Genomic DNA, 23,155 nt, shown 5'->3' on the forward strand with positions numbered 1-23,155 from the left:
GTAGCCAACGACGCCGCGGCTACAGACGGCACGTTGAGGCTGGTTTAGAGAGAACGAGCAGCCGGTAAATGCGTAAATATTTTGGCGCGCCGTTGTGGAACACATGGTTGAAATATAGCTTCAACGATACGAGTAAATGATTAGTATTTTATTTTTGATTTGAAAAGGAACACTGGTGCATTCTACATCATAAGCTGCTCACATCTAGTCCCGATGATGTCGCGAGTCCCGATATACCAGATGAGGGAAGATGCGACCAAAGGCTATCATAATCCACGTTTCATGCTATGTGGATGTGTTAATCATCACATGACTCAAATGGAAGGGTAATAGGGATAGCAATGGGTGATACAAGTAGAATTGTCACCATACAAACTTGTATCCTTTTCCGTCATCAAGCTAAATGGAATCGGGAAGATTGTGTGGGTCAAAGTTATATTGCTGTACACGATGCATATACTTGATCTAGGGGGAGCCAATGAGTGTCGTTTAGATGTATTGATAGAAACCAAATAAACCGACTTAATGCAATGAGCTGGATTAACAACAAGTATGACATTTTCTGATTGGTTTACATGCGAGATTTGATACAAAACGCTTAATACAACGAATGTCTCCAATAACTGTTTTTTGTGTGTGAAATTCATTGTTACTCAAAACAATCTTCAATTGATAGAATATACAGTGAACTCTCTCTAACTCGATGTTCTGTAACTCGATATTTCTTCTTACTCGATGAAATTCAAAGTACCTTGAATTTTGCATACTGTAATGTAAAGGTAAAAGTAATGTAATGTAAAAGTAATGTAAAAATTAATAAGTGAAAAATGAGAAGTTAGAAGTGAGTAAATTGAGAAGTGAGAACTGTGAAGTGAGAAGTCGGAAGTGAAAAGTGAAAAATGAGAAGTGGAAAATAAGAAGTGAGAAGTGTGAAGTGAGAAAAGAATTTTGTTTTTCTTTTCTCACTTCTACTTAGAGAAAAGTAAATCGTGAAAAGTGAGAAGTAAGAAGTATGAAGTAAAAAGCGAGAAGAGAAGTAAGAATTGAGAAGTGAAAAATGAGAAGTGAGAAGTGAAAAGTAAGAAGTCAAAAATGAGAAGTAAGAAGTTAAAGATAAGAAGTGAGAAGTGACAAATTCGAAGTGTGAAGTGAGAATTGTGAAGTGAGATGTAAGGAAACGAAAAGTGAGAAAAAGAAACAAAAATTGAAAAGTAAATTTTGAAAAATGTGAACTGAGAAGTAAAAGAAGAAGTAAGAAGCGAGAAGTGAGAAATGATAAATTCGAAGTGAAATATGTGAAGTGGAAAGTGAGAAGAGAGAAGTGAGGAGCGAGAAATGCGAAATGAATGGTGAGAAATGAGAAGTACAATGTAAGTGGTGAGAAGTGAGTAAAGTGAAGTAAGAACTGAGAGGACCAAGTAGTGAGAAGTGAAAAGTGAGGTGAAAATTGGATTTTTTTTAACTTAATCTTTATTTCTTCTCATCATTCCTTCTCCTTCCTCCCTTCTTTCCTTGAGAAAATAGAAGTGAAAAATTTGTGAAGTGAGATCTGCGAAGTGAGAAGTGAAAAGTATGAAGTAAAAGGTAAAACGTGAGAAGTGCTGATTCTGAACATTTCATTTCTCACTTCTCAATTCTCACTTTTCACTATTCATTTTGAACATCTCACTTCTCACTTCCCTTGATAAGGAAATCAATTTTAACTTTTCGGCCAAATGTCTTTCTGTCAAATAACCCTAAACCATATTTCTACATGTTATGAAAAGTGTTTGATATTTTGGAAGAAAAAATGTAAACGTGTTCTCTATCTCGATACCTCCCTGGAGGGACCATCAACCCTTCATTATCGAGTAAGGGAGAGTTCACTGTAATTAACTATTCATTTTCATTTATTTAGTCTACATCTAAACAGATAACACTGAATCAACAATTTGATGCCACAATACACGGTTCGAGGCCGCATCTCTCCATCCTCGAATACGCCCCACGCTCTCCAAGTCGTTTTGCACCTGGTCTGCCCATTTCGCTCGCTGCGCTCCACGTCGTCTCGTACCTGCCGGGTCGGAAGCGAACACCATCTTTGCAAGGTTGCAGTCCGGCATTCTTGCAACATGTCCTGCCCATCGTACCCTTCCGGCTTTAGCTACCTTCTGGATACTGGGTTCGCCGTAGAGCTGGGCGAGCTCGTGGTTCATTCTTCGCCGCCACACACCGTCTTCTTGCACACCGCCAAAGATGGTCCTAAGCACCCGTCTCTCGAATACTCCGAGTGCTTGCAAGTCCTTCTCGAGCATTGTCCATGTTTCATGTCCGTAGAGGACAACCGGTCTCCACATTTGGTGCGGTGGCGAATCTTTTTTGACCGTAGTTTCTTCTGGAGCCCGTAGTAGGCCCGACTTCTACAGATGATGCGCCTTCGTATTTCACGACTAACATTGTTATTGTAATAACCCGAGATTCTATCGTAATAATAAAACGACTGTTCCAGTTCATGGTTATAAATCAACTCTTTATTCAAATGCTTAGTACATCATTAGACCCTATTCCACACAATGTACCTATGTAGTCTACGATGAGAACCCTTCCAGAGGGTTCGGCTATATTACCGAGTGGTGCATGCCACTACAACTCCTTCACCCGTAGTAAAAACAATCTACCATAACAGTTTCATAAGCTTACTAAATACATTCCTATTTGCTAATTATCATTTTCTGAAAGCAAATTATTATTTCCGAATTCACAAAATCGAAATTTCATGCTGAAAATATGCAGAACAGTTTACATTTTACAATTCATAACTAAACATATTTTGTTTTAGTTCTAAACAAAACCATATAATCATCGCTTCTTTACTTTACTAATACTTAGCACTCAACGTTAACAGAACATTCTTTCCAGAGAAAACTTCAAACCTACAAATGCTGTTGTGAGATGCACAACATTCTGATATAATGGCCTATAAAACCAAAAATTATCCACAAATGGAAGTATACCGAAAAAGTCTGCAACGGAATGCTCATTCTTTCTGTCGTTTCTTGCTTTTGTTTGGTTCTGTTGAAAACTGCGTCCTTCCGAAACAAAACGACAAGCAGGCAGGCGGCGATTAATGCCTGTCCGCCAGCACCCCAAGTAAATAGAACGGTTCGGAAAGCTGCAACACAAATCCACTCACAAACCTTTCGATGGCACGGATCAAAGGTCAAACGTAAACAGCAACTCCTCCATTGAAAGTAAATGATTTCCTTCAATGCGAATGGGTCATCAACTGGCAAAAGGTTGATAAAATTTTCCTGTGTCACAATTATTCATTCTGGCTTCAACTGCACAACCAACAGCAACATAAACAAAATGCAGTCAAATCAAAACGCATTCAAATTCGGCACCACACGCACTCGCCGCACGTAAACATGTCGAAAAATCGCAGTTGTGTTAGTCCGTGTTGATCTGTCTTATTGCCACAGTTGATCATAACTGGCGCTCATTTTTGGTTTTCTATTTTTTTTGTGTACAGATAAAAATAAAATGGTCTAACAAATAAAATAATGCATATGAAGCAAAAAAATGGTGAAAAATAAAGCCTCTCATTTTGATACTTCCAACAAAAGTATGCTTTATTCACTAAAATAAAATGGTTCGCTCCAATTCCACAGGTAAAAGCGATATTTCACGCCATGCTAAACCACAAAATAGTATAAAAATTTAAAATTCACACTCACTAAAAGGGTGGAGAAGAAAAAAAACGAATTGCACGGTAACACTATTCACCAAAACTCACTACAAAAAAAAAATCACGCCAAAAGCACAAATGCCGGCGGTCGTGAAAACACAAAACAGTTGCGCGCAGTGCACGCACGATAAAACGCCTATTTCATCCTCGTCGCCACTGTAATAACCCGAGATTCTATCGTAATAATAAAACGACTGTTCCAGTTCATGGTTATAAATCAACTCTTTATTCAAATGCTCAGTACATCATTAGACCCTATTCCACACAATGTACCTATGTAGTCTACGATGAGAACCCTTCCAGAGGGTTCGGCTATATTACCGAGTGGTGCATGCCACTACAGTTATCAGTCGTTAGCAAGGATCCGAGGTAGACGAATTCCTCGACCACCTCGAAGGTATCCCCGTCTATCGTAACACTGCTTCCCAGGGGGGTCCTGTCGCGCTCGGTTCCGCCCACAAGCATGTACTTTGTCTTTGACGCATTCACCACCAGTCCAACTTTTGTTGCTTCACGTTTCAGGCGGGTGTACAGTTCTGCCACCTTTGCAAATGTTCGGCCGACAATGTCCATGTCATCCGCGAAACAAATAAATTGACTGGATCTGTTGAAAATCTCTCCCCGGCTGTTACACCCGGCTCTCCGCATGACACCTTCTAGCGCAATGTTGAACAACAGGCACGAGAGTGTATCACATTGTCTTAGTCCCCGGCGCGATTCGAACGAACTGGAGTGTTCGCCCGAAACCTTCACACAGTTTTGCACACCATCCACCGTTGCTTTGATCAGTCTGGTAAGCTTCCCAGGGAAGCTGTTCTCGTCCATAATTTTCCATAGCTCTACGCGGTCTATACTGTCGTATATCGCCTTGAAATCAACGAACAGATGATGCGTTGGGACCTGGTATTCACGGCATTTTTGAAGGATTTGCCGTACAGTAAAGATCTGGTCTGTTGTCGAGCGGCCGTCAACGAAGCCGGCTTGATAACTTCCCACGAACTCATTCACTAATGGTGACAGACGACGGAAGATGATCTGGGATATCACTTTGTAGGCGGCCATCCTTAAGGTGATCGCTCGAAAGTTCTCACACTCCAGCTTGTCGCCTTTCTTGTAGATGGGGCATATAACCCCTTCCTTCCACTCCTCCGGTAGCTGTTCAGTTTCCCAGATTCTGACTATCAATTTGTGCAGGCAAGTGGCTAGCTTTTCCGGGCCCATTTTGATAGGCTCAGCTCCGATACCATCCTTACGAGCTGCTTTATTGGTCTTCAGCTGTTTCCCAGCAGGATGGCATCCTTAACGTCCCTCAAGGTGGGGGCTGGTTGGCTTTCATCGTCCGCTGAACTGACGTAGTCATCTCCTCCATTGCCTTGACTTTCACTGCCTGTACTCTCAGCGCCATTCAGATGTTCCTCGTAGTGCTGCTTCCACCTTTCGATCACCACACGTTCGTCCGTCAAGATGCTCCCATTCTTATCCCGGCACATTTCGGCTCGCGGCACGAAGCCTTTGCGGAATGCGTTGAGCTTCTGATAGAACTTGCGTGTTTCTTGAGAACGGCACAGCTGTTCCATCTCTTCGCACTCCGCTTCTTCCAGGCGGCGTTTCTTCTCCAGAAAAAGGCGGGTCTGCTGTCTCCGCTTAACGTTCCACGTTCTGCCGGGTACCTTGCTGCAGCGCGACCGCCCGCGCTGTGTCCTTCTCCTCCAGAATCTGTCTGCACACTTCGTCGAACCAATCGTTCCGTCGACTTCGTCCCATATACCCGACGTTGTTCTCCGCTGCGTCGTTAATGGCTGCTTTGACTGTATTCCAGCAGTCCTCAAGAGGGGCCCCATCGAGCTCACCCTCTTCCGGCAACGCTGCCTCGAGATACTACGCGTATGCAGTGGCGACATCAGGTTGCTTCAGTCGCTCTAGGTCGTACCGCGGCGGTCGTCGGTACCGAACATTGTTGATGACGGATAGTTTTGGGCGCAGTTTAACCATCACCAGATAGTGGTCAGAGTCGATGTTAGCGCCACGATATGCCCTGACGTCGATAATGTCGGAGAAGTGCCATTCATCAATCAGAACGTGGTCGATTTGTAATTCTGTCTGCAGTGGTGATCTCCGGGTGTACTGACTGATACAGAAGGCTGTGTTGGAAGTAGGTGCTGCGAATGGCCATATTCTTGGAGGCGGCGAAATCAATTAGTTGTAGACCGTTTTCGTGCGCTGAACTTTCCAATAGTCGGTCTAAACTCCCCCTCTTGGCCAACCTGAGCGTTCAAATCCCCTAGGATGATTTTGACGTCGTGGCTTGGGAAGCTATCGTACTCACGTTCCAGCTGCGCGTAGAATGCGTCCTTATCATCATCAGTGCTTCCGGAGTGTGGGTTATGGACGTTGATTATGCTGAAGTTGAAGAACCGGCCTTTGGTCCTCAACCTGCACATTCTTTCAATGATCGGCCACCACCCGATCACGCGCTTTTGCATATCGCCCATCACTATGAAAGCTGTTCCCAGCTCGTGTGTGTTACCGCAGCTCTGGTAGATGGTATGATTACCTCTAAACGTTCGCACCATTGATCGTTTCCAACAAACCTCCTACAGCGCTACGATGCCGAATCCACGGTTCTTGAGCACATCGGCTAGTATGCGTGTGCTCCCGATGAAGTTGAGAGATTTGCAGTTCCACGAACCGAGTTTCCAATCGCTAGTCCCTTTTCGTCGCAGTGGTTTTCGCCGATGGTTCCGGTCCGTACTCTCTTGTTGATTGTTCGTTGCGTATGTTTTTTAAAGGCTGGCTTGCAGGGCCTTACAGCAAACCCCCTAAATTTCCGGAGGACCATTCCTCCTTATTCCCGGTAGACCATGGTGCACAGTTTCACTTAGAGTCCCTCGCTGGCACTCGGACGATAATCAGCCGCCCCTAACATGGAGAACAGACGGTGTTGTGAGCCGATCTTGACATGGAGAACAGACGCTCAATAAGATTTGCACCTCCGGAGAGGAGCAAACCCCCCCTTCCCTGTCAGCATACGACCATAGTTCCCACCGGGGTTGGTTACCCGATCTTCCCTAAGGTTGCTCGTATCCCGGCCAGCACCACGGGGAGGTAGGGATAGGAGTTGCTGGGTAAGAGGCTAAGGACCGCGAGATGGGGTCTATTTTATTCCTTCAGGTACGCGAAGTACCTGAATGGTACGCTTCACCCAGCATTTGTCGTGCGATAGATATCACAGACAAATTCTGACTATTTTGTTGAATTACACGTTTCACTGATGCTTTCTGAGAAGCCTAATTATCATGCTAAAGATTCGCAACCTCGATTAGAATCGACTCCCGAACTATCGGAACGACAATTCAATATGCATTGTATATGGAGTCAAAGCTCTTGAATATTTCATCCAGTCATATGGTCTCCCCCCTCGCCATGGCCCAATGACAAAGCGCCACAATCAGAATAATGTAAAATTCAACCTCGTCATATCAACTCTCATGCAAACCTGAAACGACCTGTGCACGGTAAGCCCCTATTCAAACCAGCCCAAGCCATCGGAAGACACCCAGAATATGAAACATATTCGACTGAGCGTGGCGAAGCAAAATAATTTTTGAACCACCCTAAATATTAGTTTGCCGCTGCCGATCCCGGTGTTTACATTCGCTCCGCGATCCATTTTTAGTGTTTTTTTTTTTCGGTCAAAAATAGCTGTTTTTATTAAGTTTTGCATTCCATCAACATTTCGGGCTGCTCATATGTGGAGAAGTGTGTGAAATTTTGATTTTTTAAATACCCTTTGAGAAGAAGTGAAGTGCAGTGATAAGCACTAAAAATCGCGAACGGCTATTAAATTGGCACGAAACTGCTGATTTATGCTAAAAATCGTGCCGAAATGCATAGGACTATTTGAAAAAAAACATGTTTATTATCACGTCCACATGTTTATTACCACGTCCACTATCAACTATGTCCTTAATTTATTCCAAAAAATATTTAAAAACCTGTCTTGTTGTATGGATAATTTGCAGACACCCTGTAGACCAAACCTGTAATAACATATAAACAAATCATTTTTCATATTTTCAAAGTTTATACTAAGTTAGAGTAAAAAGTAATCTATGCAAGATTAAATCGTTACACGGCGAGGATACGGAGGTTATGATAATCGAGTAGGTATAAACTGCACGTAAACGAACATGAGGTCAACCAGGAGAAACGCAGTTAGCATAGATTTTCCTTAGAGTGTAGGGTCCCGCCAGTTGCAATGGAATCAACATATTTAAGGGGAAAGGTAGGCCAAAGGGGCCGCCGTTAACCCCACGAAAAAAATCTAAGAAAATTTAGGTGGTATTTAAAAAGCTGTGAAAGTTAATGAATTCCAACCGCGTAAAAAAACCTGGGTGTAATAAAATTGATACGAAAAGACTTCTTTTTCTTCTTCTTCTTGGTATTACATCCCACACTGGGACAGAGCCGCCTCGCAGCTTAGTGTTCATTAAGCACTTCCACGGTTATTAACTGCGAGGTTTCTAAGCCAATCTAAGCTCGTATATCATGAGGCTAACACGATGATACTTTTAAGCCCAAGGAAGTCAAACCGAAAATTGTCTAGGCCGGCGCCGGGAATCGAACCCAACCACCCTCAGCATGGTCTTGCATTGTAGCCGCGCGTCTTACCACACGGCTAAGGAAGGGGCCTTTTCGTTCGAGTTCGACGAAGTTTTGTTTCGTAGAGTAGATATCACAGTTTCTGGAACTCCTGCAATCGTGTAGTTTTGCTGTGTCCTGGTACGGGAAAGTTATGGTCCTTCTGCGACTTTGGTGTCCTGCAATAATCCGATGTTCGGAATCCGAAGAAATCGGAAGGAACTTAAAAATGCTCGATGAGTTTTTACTCGATATCCTTCTTATAAAAAATGAAAAAAAAAAAAATCGAGAGCGAAAGCGTTTAGCTTGGCGAGGAATAGTGTATGCAGAAGCTCCCACGCTGAACCGAAGGAAACCATTCGCCTTCTTTAAGCGGCCTCATCCCCGATGTATGGTGCTCGGGGCGGCCGATATGAATACTAAACTTTGTAGAACAAGCTGATATCATTCAAGAAGCAAAAAATAGCTGCCATTGCAGCTTCGTCTTCTGCTGCGTTCCGAATACTACCCGGTATCCCGTAAAAATTTCGTGGGTGGTCGTATTTGGGACACCTGCAGATAAAGTGGTCCACCTGATCTGTGTAAGAGCGTACCATAAATACCGCCTGGTATTGTCCCACGAACTCTCTTGCAATTGGTGTTAGTCGGCGGCATAAAATTTAGGAGAGTACATTGTAGGCGACGTTCAGCAATGAGATTGCGCGGTAGTTGCTATAATCCAGTTTATAGCCCATTTTGTAGATGGGAGTGGCAGAACCTCATCCTTCCAAACCCAGTTAATTACCCAGTGCAGCGCTCTAGCCAGTGCCTCACCACCGTGTTTAAACAGCTCTCCTGGTAGTTGGTCAACTCCAGGGGCTTTGTTGTTTTTCAGCCGGCTGATCTCCTCCTGGATTTCCTGGAGATTCGGAGCCGGAAGTCGTATGTCCTGCGCGCGTGCTCCTATGTTCATTACCATACCGCCACCGTTGTCTGCCACATCGCCGCCACCTTTGGATCACCTCACGCTGATTCGTAAGAAGGTTATATCGGACTGTGGCACGTGACCCTCACGTGAACGGTTTAACTTCTCATTCGTGCGTTATTAGCGCGGAACATTTGCTTCGTCTCTTTACGATCTCGATCTTCCTGCTGGCGCTTTTTCCTTTGAAAAATCGAGTTTTGTCTGTTCCTCGCCCGTTTGTATCGTACCTCGTTCGCCCTCGTGCGGTGTTGCAGCAATTTCGCCCATGCTGCATTCTTCTCCTCAACTAACTGCTCACATTCGCCGTCATACCAGTAGTTTCTCTGATCCGGGGGAACCGTGCCAAGTGCAACGGTTTCGGTGCTACCAATGGCGGATCGAATATCTCTCCAGCCATCTTCAAGAGGCGCTGCGCCTAGCTGCTCTTCAGTTGGATGTACCACTTAGTAGTAGTCTTGTGCTAGTCTACCGTCTTGCAGCCGCCCAATGTTTAGCCGCGGCGGACGACTCCGACGCGTGTTGTACACCGTCGAGAGTTTTGAGCGCAGGCATACTGCAACGAGGTAGTGGTCGGATTCAATATTCGCACTGCGGTAAGGGCGTACGTTCGTATTAGTATTAATTAATATTAATTCGGCTACAAGGCAAGACCATGCTGAGGGTGGCTGGGTTTGAATCCTGGTCCCGGTCTAGACAATTTTCGGATTGGAAATTGTCTCGACTTCCCTGGGCATAAAAGTATTATTGTGTTAGCCTCATGATATACGAATGCAGAAATGGTAACTTGGTTTAGAAACCTCGCGGTTAATAACTGTGGAACACTAAGCTGCTAGGCGGCAATGTCCCAGTAATGCCAATGAAGAAGAAGAATATTAATTATTATCATACGTTATGAGGGCCTATTTGTAGTCTGGTATTGTCGAATTATATTCAAAAGAGTTTGGCGTACCGATTGCATTCGACTTGATTGCATATGTGTGCCGTCCCTATGATAATGATCACTCTAAAAACGTACACTAAAAACGTTGCTCATTCATGAATTCCTTTATCTATATGTATGTAGTTGCAACTAAAGCGCAGCCCGCCAAGGCCGACGCTTGATTTGTTGTGCTGAGTCACGTCACATGTGAGAATGATGCAATTGAGTTCAATATTATAGCAGATTCCACCTTTTATCAGTTGGCGAAAATGTGATATCTAGATAAATGGTACAATTTGTACACTCACTTTTAAGTCGGAAGTAGGCATATCAAAAATCGTTTCGCTGCTATCATTTATGTCTTCAATTAATCTTTATTGAAACATACGAGACGGAACGCTGGTATGAAGCTTAGCTGAGATACTATTACGGGAAATCTAAAAACTACGTGGCTTAGTTTGGAATTGATTTATATATAATGAGATCACATCATGTTTACACAGCAAAAGAAAATGTCACTTTTACTGGTGATGTATTCAATAAGACTAATGGAAATGTAATCTTTTTTGCCTTTGGCGTATACTAAGTATACGTAAAGGCTATAGGATTTTTATTGTAATTGTGCGTTGAAAATTATGTACATGAATAGAACATGAAATAAGCTGTAGAAATGCATCACCTTTCCATTATAGCTACACTCTATTGAAAATCAATGCTTTATTCACCCTGAAAGTTATTCTATAAGCCATAAGTTTACATGAAATAAATAATCTCAACCGATACAAAAGATGGCCACGTTTGCGACGATTCCGACAAACTTACACTTTCAGAATGGCAGCAGGAAACCATTTATACCTTTCGTGTATACTAAGTATACGTAAAGGCTATGGGATCACTCCAAAATCGAGCTTTTGATAGAAGGCTCGAAGACCCATAGTGTTATATACCAATCGACTTACCTAGACGAATTGAGGTTGGGGCAGCAGGGACAGCATGATGTCCAAGGGCTTGACGACCCCTCCCCAGCTGTCTGCGAGTCAGGGAGAACTGCCTAGGGCGTGGTGGGATTTATCAGTGGGCTCTGTTAAAATCCCTCCCAAAAAACCACAAGTGCCCGTAAGCAGACTCTATCAAAGCGACTGTGTGCCGCTTCAAAAGCACAAGCCCAGGGAGTGCCAATTGGCATGGGGAGTGTCCCTACTTCGGTAGGGTAGCGCGTGAGCTGCTTCGGCAGGGAGTGAGTGATCTGTTTGTGCTGAGGCAGGAGTGTCATAGCGCGCCACCGCTATTGTCACCTCGAAGCGCAGCAGAAGTCTGAGTATGGACTGCACATGCTAAGGTAGGAGTGTCGTAGCGTAGTATCGTTGATTCGTCCCTACATACCGCTATCGACACCTCGAGGCATGGCAGTGGAGTGTTAGAGTGAGTTGGGGAGTGTCCCTACTTCGGTAGGGTAGCGCGTGAGCTGCTTCGGCAGGGAGTGAGTGATCTGGTTGTGCTGAGGCAGGAGTGTCATAGCGTGTCGCCGCTATTGTCACCTCGAAGCGCAGCAGAAGTCTGAGTATGGACTGCACATGCTGAGGTAGGAGTCGAGGTACCTTCTCGACACCTCGAGGCATGGCAGTGGAGTGTTAGAGTGAGCACCCGAAAAAGGGTCACATGGAGCGAATGGTCTTTGGAGAAGCTGCTTCGGCGGCAGGGTAGCAGTGGGTTGTACCCACACACCTACAGTTGTGCACATGTGGTGCATGGGGAGTGTCCCTGCTTCGGCAGGGTAGCGTGTGGTCTGCTTCGGCAGTGGTGTGATTGATCTGCTCGTGCTGAGGCAGGAGTGTCGTAGCGCAATATCTGTAGGCCCAGGCAGTTACCGCTATTGACACCTCGAGGCATGGCAGCGGAGCGTCCGGGAGAGCATCCAAGTAAGACTCAAATGGAGTGAATGGTGTGCGAGCACCCAAGTCAGTCTCGCGTGGGACGAGTGCCTGTGTGAGCGATAATGAGCGAGTACGCTTAGTACTGCCGTCCCCCCAGAAGTAGTACTGCGAGGTAGTTCCTGGGGGAAACGATGGTGGAGCCCAAGGGAGTTTAGTCGGTATTACCGGTATGGTCGAGTCCGACACTCCAGTACACTTCCGTGTGGTAGTTTGGCAACTACAATGCACGTGTACTGGGTTAGTGTGTAAATGCATTCTCCCTTGTAAAAAAAAAAAAAAAGACGAATTGAGGTGGTGGGCAGCGTAATTCGCCTCCGCGCGGTGCTCGCTGGAAACGATAGCGTATCAACGGCAGTTGAAGGGCTAAATGAACTGCAAACAAGGGAGCGCGGTAGCGCATTGAGGATGACGCCAGTAAGGTCTCAATTATGTTTCTGGCAGGCACGTCATGGCTAAGTGTACGGTATATTGTGTTATTGTGAAGCGAGGGCTGGCAGTCTGACATTCTACTCTCTTAGTAGGGCCGGGTGACACCGACTCGAAACGGCGAGTGGGATAATGGCTAGGCTGTCTTCCGTCCCATAAAACCGTGGCGGGCCTTGTAGCACGCTGCCCAATGCTGCCATCCAGTTTTGCCTACTGCGTGGGAGTAGGCTCAGATGCCCTTTCCTGACTTGCGCTGATCTGGCTCTGAACACGCAAGTGTCAACCCTCGCATGACCTCCCTGCTTGCCGCAAGGCAGGCATAGATAACCATGGGATCACTAAAGGCGACTACTCCAGTAGGATTCGGCGCCAGCCGCAAGGGGGACCCATATAGCAATGAGCCTTGAAAGAATAGAATCATTGGAGATGGAGGTGGTGGACCCCTTTGCCAAAAGGGGTCTAGCGAGGTCCCCTATTAGAGAGGGGGAGAGTGGAGTGACGGTTGCTGCTATTGGCAGTACCGAAGAGTCTCTAGTGGTGGTGGGGAGTAGCCCTGCCTGCACGCCTGATGAGCCACTACCAGGGATACGGGTGGTGGCCGAGCAACTCGATGAGATCATCGAGTTCATAAGCGGCAAGCAGAACACCAACAAGGAGCTTAAGCAGAGCCTGTTGGTGCTTCGGCAAGCTGTTCGTGTCGCAAGACAAGAACAGGACGCTTATATCAGGCGTGTAGCGGCAGCAGAGAAGGTAGCCAAAGGTATCCAGTCCAAGGCCCTCTCCTCCCGTAGCGGTGTTACTACGGTGAAAGAGGCTGTTACGGTTTATTTTATCTTACCTGTAAGTAATATGTTTGAATGGAATTGTATTCGTACCATTTCTTAGTGTTCTGTGTTTTTGGGCCTGAAGATAGGCAATAAAAAATATAAATAGAGAGATTCCCAGACACAGACTTTATATTACTGGTGCCACATGGCACAATATAATCGAGGTGCCCAAATAGGATCAGAATCCTAATACAAATCCAGCTATGAATACAGCAATTGGTTGCTGTAGACAAAGAACACAAAACGTGATAAAAATATATTTTACGGGATTTGACTGATGGACCAAATATTATAAGGAAACTTCGTCATATCTCGCAATGGGCAACATATTAGACGTTTCTCTCGGGGCACAGAGAGAACGTTAGTTATTTTAATTTGTTGATTGTTGTGATAATTGCTTATATTTGTATGTTTGTAAAATAATTGTATTGTAATAAGGCGACCGCCCTTACAGCCAGTGAGGGTAAGAAAACGCCAAGCTCGAAACGACCCAAACGCGCAACCATTAAGGCAAAGCGTCGCCTGGATGGTGCACCGGAGCCTGAAGGGCGTGTGCCCAAGAAGGTGAAAGGCACTAGACAGGCACAAGTTGCTGAGCCACAAGCTGGCCCCAGCCAGCCATTGGTATCCGCCGAAGGGGATGCAAATCCTTGGCAGCTGGTCAGTAGGGTGCGGAAGTCGAACACCCCTCGACCTGCGAAGAAGGTGAGAGACAGAGGCGAGGCCTTGCTGGTGAAAACCGACAAGGACAAATACGCCGATGTCCTCAAATCGCTGCGAGCGGCCGATAGCCTATCGGCCCTGGGCCAGGATGTGCGCAGCGTCAGGCCAGACGTACCAAGAACGGTGAAATGATCCTGGTACTGAAGCGTGGCGCGCAATCCAGCGGGGTGGCTTACAAAAAGCTTGCCCAGGAGGTCTTGGGTGACGGCGCTCAGGTCAGGTCGTTGGGTGCGGAAGTGACCCTCCAGTGTAAGCAGCTGGACGAGGTCACGACCGCGGAAGACGTCGTCTCTGCCGCCAAAGAGCAGTGCGGCACAGAGGTTGAGCGGTCCTCTGTACGTCTAAGAGGGGGATTCTTTGGTGCCCAGGTAGCCTATCTCAGACTACCGGTGGCTGACGCCAAAAAGGTCACTGAGAAAGGGAAGCTGAAGATCGGCTGGTCAGTATGCCTAGTAAGCGTGCTCCAGCCACCTTCAGTGGACAGGTGCTACCGGTGCTTTGAGTCCGGGCTCAAGTCTTCTGACTGCAAGGGCCCAGACCGAAGTAAGATGTGTCGTCGCTGCGGCGAGGAGGGACACAAGGCGCAGGAATGCGACAAGGCACCTAGGTGCCTTATCTGCGCCAGTAAGAAGCAGGCCCGGAACCATGCTATGGGCGGGCCTGCGTGTCCCTTCGGAGAAGCCAATCGGAAAAAGCCGTGCAAGTAACACAGCTGAATCTGAATCACTGTGCACCTGCCCAGCAACTGCTGTGGCAGGCGGTCTCGGAATCGAGGACCGATGTCGCCCTCCTGTCCGACCCGTACAACGTCCCTGCCGACAATGGCAACTGGGTGGCGGATGGGTCTATGTTGGCGGTAATTTGCACAACGGGAAGGTACCCCGTTCAAGAGGTTGAACACTCCTCTGCGGAGGGTGTCGCGATAACCAAGATCAATGGGGTGTTCTATTCAGAGCGTTAATGAATAAAACTTTCAATGAATGATTAAATTGGTTATGATTAAATCATTTAACCTTATAACTAAAGATTATGATTAATGGTTTATTCATTTTTGACAATGATTAATGATTATGATTAACGATTAATTTTTTTTCCAATGAATAACGATTATGAATAATGAATAAAACGTTTGAAGTATGATAAACGATTACCGATCGTGATTAAATGTTTATTAAATAATGATTATGAATAATCAAATTGAATGATTTGCATAGTGATCAATAGTCAAGTAACCTTTCTTACAAATTGAGTTGTTAAAATTATATGATTATGATTAAAGATTAATTAATAAAAGCGATGTATGCAATGATTAAAATGAATGAATAATAAATAAACTCAAAACATTTATAAATATGATTAGTGATTAATGATTGAATGTAGAATTATATGATTAATGATTAGTGATTAATGATTAAATATTAAATATATTTATTTCATATTTTTTGCATGATTATGTTTATGATTAATGAATGATGATTAAATAACCCATTATTCATTAATCATGATTAGGGGTGCTGGAAATTCGCGGCAAAATTTTTAAAATTTCGCGGACAGCCAATTTAAAAAATCTGAAAATTCGCGGCAATTTCGCGGTTAATCATATTTCAGAACAAAAAATAAAAAAGACAATGTATGTTCCATATTTATTTAAATTGTTGCGTTTATTAATTTCAAATAATTTTTTTGATTATTTCTTTGCACTACTGGTCAAAAGCCAATTTTTTTTTGTTAACTTTTGGCGCTGGGAAGTGTTGATAAAATTGTACTGGCAAACATTACTTTCAGCATCTACCGAGTTTCCAGGAATAGACAGATATTTCACCGCTATTTTGAAGTGCTGAGGAAAACGGAAAGAGGCCGAATGAGAAAAAATAGATTTGAAACATGCCGCGAGACGAACAACGTTGGGAAACTTTTTCTCCAAATTTCGCCGATCAATCCCATAATGTGAGTATTGCAGGTCATGTGAATTCGGTAGTAGCCCTTTGAGAATCTCTAACTTTCCTAAAGAATCCATATTTTTTAAAGTCTCTAACTATTTTTACAATTTGAAAGAAAAACAAAATTGTTCTGCAGTTTACTTTTGGCTCAACATTCGACCAATTTCGGACTCTGCACTTAAAAAAAAATTCGAGTCGTCAAAAAATGCGTTGTTTGTCGAGTTGGTATTGACTAGGTCAAGAAATCTACTGAGGCAATAGAATGGAATAAAATTATTGACGGGAAAGGTTAATTTCGCGTTTTTTCGCGAAAATGTTTAAATTTCGCGGATTTCGTGGCTTCCGCGAAATCACGAATTTACACCACCCCTAATCATGATTAAATCTATGATTTATCACTAATGTTCTGGTTCTATTGTAGCTGCTACGTCCCACCAAGGTGGCCAATGGAACAGTTCAACCAGATGATCGACAGGCTATCGGCCGACCTAGTAGGTCGGAGCCCGTTCGTTATAGCGGGAGACTTTAATGCTTGGGCAGTGGAATGGGGCAGCCGCTGCACCAATCAGAGGGGACAAGCGTTACTCGAGGCACTTGCAAAACTCGACGCAGTGCTTGTCAATGACGGAGCCAGTAGCACATTCCGTAGGAATGGGGCCGAGTCATGGATAGATGTAACGTTAGTCAGCCCCAGTCTGGTCTCGGACCTGGACTGGAGGATAGACGAGGGCTACACCCATAGTGATCACCTAGCAATTCGCTTCAAGATCAACTATGGTGTGCAGCGTCCGAGGGCGGGTGATCCCTGTCAGGTCCGTGGGTGGAAGACCAATCACTTCGACAGCGAAGTTTTCACCGCGGCCCTGGGACTGGAGGCCAACACCGACAGTCTAAGCGGGGATGCACTGGTAGCTGTCCTATCACGCGCGTGCGACGCTACTATGTCCTAAGTCCTGCTAAGTCCTGCCAAGAAATGGCAGACGCCCGGCATTATTGGTGGAGTGCCGAAATTGCAGCCATACGATCAGCCTGCCTCAAGGCTAGACGTAGGACGCAACGAGCCCGCACCGAGGAGGAAAGAGCGGTCTGCCGGGAAGTGTTTCGAGCTGCGAGACTAGCCCTTAACAAGGCCATTAAGAGCAGCAAGAGAGCGTGCTTCGACAACCTGTGCGAGGGTGCCAATGCGAATCCGTGGGGTGACGCCTATAGGATCGTGATGGTAAAGACCAAAGGGGGCTCTTCACCCCCCGAACGGTCACCGGACCGGTTGGCGAGGATTATCGAAGTACTCTTCCCGTCCCGAGCCACCCCTGGCCTGTCTTCTGCGTCCCTGGCCTGCTTCTGCGCTGCAAGGCGCTGGGAGTGTGGCCGAAATGGTGGCTCCGGTGACGAACGAAGAGTTACTCGCAGTGGTTAACACCCTTGCGATGAACAAAGCTCCAGGGCCCGATGGAGTTCCAAACAGTGCACTCAAAACAGCGATCATAGCGAACCCGAACATGTTCAGGCTAGCTATGCAGAGATGCCTGGATGAGTGTCGTTTCCCTGAGAGATGGAACAGGCAGAAGTTGGTACTGCTGCCGAAGGCCGGGAAGCCTCCGGGCGACCCATCGGCGTACAGACCAATTTGCCTGATCGACACGACGGGTAAACTGCTCGAGAGGATCATCCTCAACAGGCTCACCCCGTACGCAGAGGGTACGGATGGCCTGTCGAGTAAGCAGTTTGGTGATGTATGACAAGGCTCTGAAGCTAAAGTTCCCTCCTGGTGTGAAGATCGTCGGCTTTGCTGACGATGTAACCCTAGAGGTCTACGGGGAGTCAATCCCCGAAGTAGAGCTAACCGCAGAACACGCGAATAGCACTGTGGCGGACTGGATGAGTGCGAGAGGTCTTGAACTATCGTCAGCAACCGTAAGTTGGCACAACATGCAGTTGTACACGTGGGAGACGTCGCGATCACTTCAAAGCGGAGTCTAAAGATTCTTCGGGTCATCATAGACGACAAGCTTACCTTCGGTAGCCATGTCGAATATGCGTGCAAGAAGGCTTCGACTGCTGTGGCGGCATTATCGAAGATGATGTCCAACAGCTCCAAGGTGTGCGCCAGTAGACGTAGGCTACTGGCAGGCGTTGCCGCATCTATTCTTAGGGACGGCGGCCCGTCCTGGGCAAAAGCACTGGGGGTAACCAGCACCTACCGCTTGATGTGTCTCAGGGTGATGTCGGCCTACCGCACGGTATCGCACGACGCATCCTGCGTGATAGCCAGTATGATGCCAGTCGGGCTGGTCATCCGGGAAGACGAGGAGTGTTTTGAGCTACGTGGCACCAGAGGAGCCCGCGAGCGTACCAGGGTGACTTCGGTTGCCAGATGGCAGCGCGAGTGGGATAACTCCTCGAAAGGTAGGTGGACCCACCGGCTGATTCCTAACATATCAAGCTGGGTGGGGAGATCCCATGGGGAGGTTCACTTCCATCTGACACAATTCCTGTCAGGCCATGGCTGTTTCCGACAGTACCACCACAGGTTTGGACACACGGAGGTCCCCGTCTGCCCTGACTGCCCAGGTGTTGACGAAACTGCAGAGCACATACTGTTCATATGTCCTCGTTTCGACGTCGAGAGAAGAGCAATGCTAGACGTTTGCGGCCGGGACACAACTCCGGATAACCTTATCCAGAGGATGTGTCAAGCGGTGGAGAAGTGAAACGCAGTCTCGACTGCAACCACTCAGATTGCCTGCAGCTTGCAGAGAATCTGGCGCGCCGAGGAATGTTGGTTCCTATGACTACTGATACCCCGCGGCATGGCAGAGGAGTGTGGGTGAGCATCCAAGTCAGTCTCACACGGTACGAAAGGAATGAGCACACAAATCAGTCTCACACGGTATGTTTGAGTTGAGCTAGTCTCATATGGTATGAACGAGGTGAGTCAGACTCACATGGTATGTCAGAAGTGGGAACCTAAGTAAAATGTCCCACAAGGGATGCCAGAGCGAGAGTTAGGTCGAATGACTAGAGTAGTATGTGCTAGCGCAAACTGAAAGAGGTGAGCAGACTCACATGGCATGATAAAGGTGGACATACAAGTCAGACCCACATGGCATAAGAAGGTTGGGCACACAAGTCAGACCCACATGGCATGATAGAGGTGCAACAGAGCATGTAGGGTGTGTTAGAGGGTGCGATAGAGCGAGCACCCAAGTAAGACTCGCATGGGACGGGTGCCTGCGTGAGCGAGAATGAGCGAGTACGTTAAGTACTGCCATCCCCCAGAAGTAGTACTGTGAGGTAGTTCCTGGGGGAAACGATGGGGGAGCCCAAGGGAGTTTAGTCGGTATTACCGGTACGGTCGAGTCCGACACTCCAGCACACTTCCGTGTTGTAGTTTGGCAACTACAATGCACGTGTGCTGGGTTAGTCTGTAAATGCATTCTCCCTTGTAAAAAAAGACGTTACCCTCATACTCAAGTTCATCATCAGGGCGAGGTGATACTTTCAGTTACTAAAACTCTCGTACATACAATAGAAACGTATTTAAAGTACGTATAATTGCGCTAATAATTAAATCATTAACAGATATCACTTACAACATATAATTAAATACTGTCACAATTTCTCTCTCACACTCAGCTTTTGCTATCATTTGGTTTTGTATCACCCATCACGTTGCGTATGCTGCTTCTCATCACATCCTCTTTACTCTCCTGCTTGTAATTCAGCGGGATGAATCGCGACTGCGGTGGATCTGCGAGCGACAACATCTTCGACTTTGGAGGCCTGAACGTTGGCAAGTCTATCCGAATTATCGGCTCCTCCTCGCTGTCTTCGTCGACCCTCCTGGGGGAATCGTCCGCCTTCGCGGTTGACTCTTCTACTCGGTGCATACTGAACAGTGCATCCTCGCTGATGTAAGCTCGGCGAGTACTTGGTGGTAGGATATCAAGTTTATCGCCACCATTGAAATTCCTTTGCTCTCCGAGCGAATCACTGACTGTCGTGAGCTGGGAATCTGACCTCCTGTTCGCCACAGTCGGCTTATCGGTTCTGTTTGTTTTGTATATTGTCGGAGTTGGGATTGGCTCCGTCTCATTGAACTCTACATTTTCGAGGTGAGAAGATTCATCATCAATTGACTTGGTAGTTCTAAAAAACTGTGGAAATTGTTCCGTCAGTAATGGCAATAAGGTCAGTCTTGCGTATCGTTCTGCTTTCTCAAAAACATTCGCAAATCTATAAGGAAACAGCTGCACGGTGATCATTTTACTTTCTGCTGTCGGAGGTGGCGGTGGTGGAGCCGCCAAGTCCTTGCTGGAAGGCGATTCGATTGACCGTTTGTCGCTGCTGCGATCCTTGCTTTTGTTTTGTAGCTTTCGTGGTTCATGCTGCACCCGTTTCAGAATCGGTTCACTGATAGCTTCCCGCGTTGTCGTGGTTGGATTTGTTGTAGAAGGAGTGATATAGACGGGGTATGAGCTGTTTATATCAGCATTTCGATAACTCCTCGGTAGATCAATGACGATCGGTTGCCACGGTTGAGTATCTATATTTTTATCAAAATCAACATGGGGTCCCTTACCACGGAATCCATGTGAAGCATAGGCATGCGGGTTGACATCATTTCTTTCGTTACTTTGCCCTTTGGATGTATCATCATAGTCGTCACCTTCGTCGCTCTCTTCCGGTGAATCAGTTGAATGAACTTCATCTGTTTGCTGATGTACGTAGTCGTCTTCATCTTCACATTCTCCAGATAGAAGCGTCATGTGAAGCGGGGAGTTGGATTCCAAGTGCATTTGTTTACACAATGAGAAGCTAAAAATTAAAAAGGATTTATTATGTGAATTATTGAGTACTTATGTTCTGGGAATTTGATCAAAAACCGTTATCTCCAGCATTTTGGACGTTTTTTCTTAAATTGCTTCTGCCACTATAACAATGAGCTTTTATTTTACAAATTAATACTTGGACAAAATCTTAAAAGTATATCTACAAGTTTAGGGTATTAAAACTCATTTTGATATCAAAATCACTTTGTACGACATAATCAAAGCAAAACGAAGGGTCCAAAGGGTCTGAACAGGAATACCACATCTGTCAATTACAAATGGAGAAATGTAAACGAATGCAGAAGTAGTTTTTAAGTAATTTAGGTAATTTTTAAGAATGTCGTTATTTTTCTATATATAAAACAAAGTTTTTTTTTTTTTTTGTGTCTTTATTAAAGAGACTTTCAGCCCAAGGCTGGCTCGTCTCCGGCATAAAACAAAGTTGGCATTTGTACGACCGCGCATCACTCAAGAATCGACAGCCCAATTTTTGCTAATTTATATTCGTTTTCTTCTTCTATTTACGAGGATAAATGTTATGTTGAAACTGGAATACTTCGAAAATCAAAACTCAATCTTTTCAATAAAATTGTATCAAAATAATTGATCAATTTTTGGCGAGACAAAGTTCGCCGGGTCAGCTAGTATTATCTAAATATCAACGCATCTCAAAACATCCTATGCCACGAACATGATTAATAGATAGAGAGGTTACCTCAGAAAGCCTATGCCGTCTTACCAGTGTATGTATTCAAGAATTGCAGAAATCTTAATTATAGAACCTCATATGGACAACGCAAGAAATGTTATATTTTCACTATCTGTCCACTATATATAGAATTATATCCATTACCTGTAATGCTGGGTAGACACCTTTACGTGGTGTGTTACGGGATAAGATCTACCACGGTTACATTGCCAGCTACAGGCAAATCCTGACCCAACGATTACCTTCCTCATTATCCAACTCCGTGGTACTTATGAGGGTGTCGCTAAGTCGGTGGCCTCTCGTTAAGTAAGTACTACATCAACACTTCCTTCCTCTCCCTAGTTACGGTGAAGATGGGCGTGGCCAGGAGTAGTAATCCTCATGCTTTTGTTATTTTTGTTTAAGACTGGAATCAAGGACCACTCCCCTTCTTGATTTCTGATAGCATTCTAGATAAGGATCTCAAAAGTAAAACATGAGTATCACTAGTGTCCAATCTACGAATTACACCGTCACAATGCTAATGCTAATGCTAATGCTACTATATATAGAATTATATCCACCCACAGCGCTGGAAAACAGACCAGATGATGATTTGACAGTCTAGAGTCTAGCTGGTGCGATCGAAGGTTTTGAAAGAGTAGGAACGTAACATGCAGCGCCCAGGACATGGATCTTCCGGGGAGGAAAAAGTGATGAAAAACGGAGCGAAGCAGCTCAGTGTAGTAAAAGATAAATCAGACAGGTGTGTCCTTAGCAGGGTAGAAATATTTCACAGTCAATGCAGTGAAAAACATGGATCTCAGTATAATCTGCAGTCGCCTTCATCGCCGCCGTGGTGAGTGCGACTGGGTGCAGCCGAAAAATCATTTCCAACACCGTCTGTTCAATTTCGCATTCAGCCACTCACAAGTCGCTCTGACAGGCTGCTCAGTTCGCGCCTTACCGTATGACTGTGAGTGGCCCATTTAAACGCGTGGTGAATTTTTTCAATTTGCTGGGTGAATGTGTACATTTTGCTGTGGTAAATTTCATCTTCGCTGCGCAGTGGGTGATGTGAGTTCTGTTGTTTACTTTTCTGCCTCTCCGGGAATGTGAGGTTGATTTCAAAGCAGGAAGAAAATAAAAAAGTGATATAAAAAAACATCACCTTCATCCAGTGCTGCCGAAAATTTACAACCCTGGTCCTTAGCATTAGGAATTGGAAAGATGCATTATTAAAAGTAAATCGGTTCTTATCATTGTCGTGACTTCATGAAACCGCACGTCCTCGCGTCAACGAAATCGTTTCAAAACTCATTCATTCCTCTCCACCGCGCTCAGTCAAAACACGCTCAAACAGAAGTCCCAAATTCATCACATTTAGACTAACTTCCGAAAATAGCCGAATATATTTTTCGATTCATATCATATGTTCTCTACAATCATGTCCAAAAATTTTGCATTAGAAAAGAAGATAGTGAGAGTAAAACGGGCAGGAAATATCTTTGAAGAATCATAATCAAAGCGAACG

The 23,155-nt window shown here is 45.3% G+C and overlaps 1 protein-coding gene and 1 pseudogene across 1 annotated transcript in view; both read right to left on the bottom strand.

Annotated features, from left to right (window-relative positions):
* LOC134205479 (cystathionine gamma-lyase-like) overlaps positions 1–23,155 on the bottom strand; it is a 203,593-nt pseudogene that overhangs the window by 21,290 nt on the left and 159,148 nt on the right.
* LOC134205477 (uncharacterized) overlaps positions 19,626–23,155 on the bottom strand; it is a 128,451-nt gene continuing 124,921 nt past the window's right edge. The window contains exon 8 of the mRNA XM_062680752.1: positions 19,626–20,919. Within this exon, the coding sequence (XP_062536736.1) occupies positions 19,734–20,919 (1,186 nt within the window). The 3' untranslated portion in view covers positions 19,626–19,733. The remainder of the gene's footprint in view (positions 20,920–23,155) is intronic.

Source organism: Armigeres subalbatus, chromosome 1 (assembly GCF_024139115.2).
Source record: "Armigeres subalbatus isolate Guangzhou_Male chromosome 1, GZ_Asu_2, whole genome shotgun sequence".
In the NCBI taxonomy this organism is placed as follows: domain Eukaryota; kingdom Metazoa; phylum Arthropoda; class Insecta; order Diptera; family Culicidae; genus Armigeres; species Armigeres subalbatus.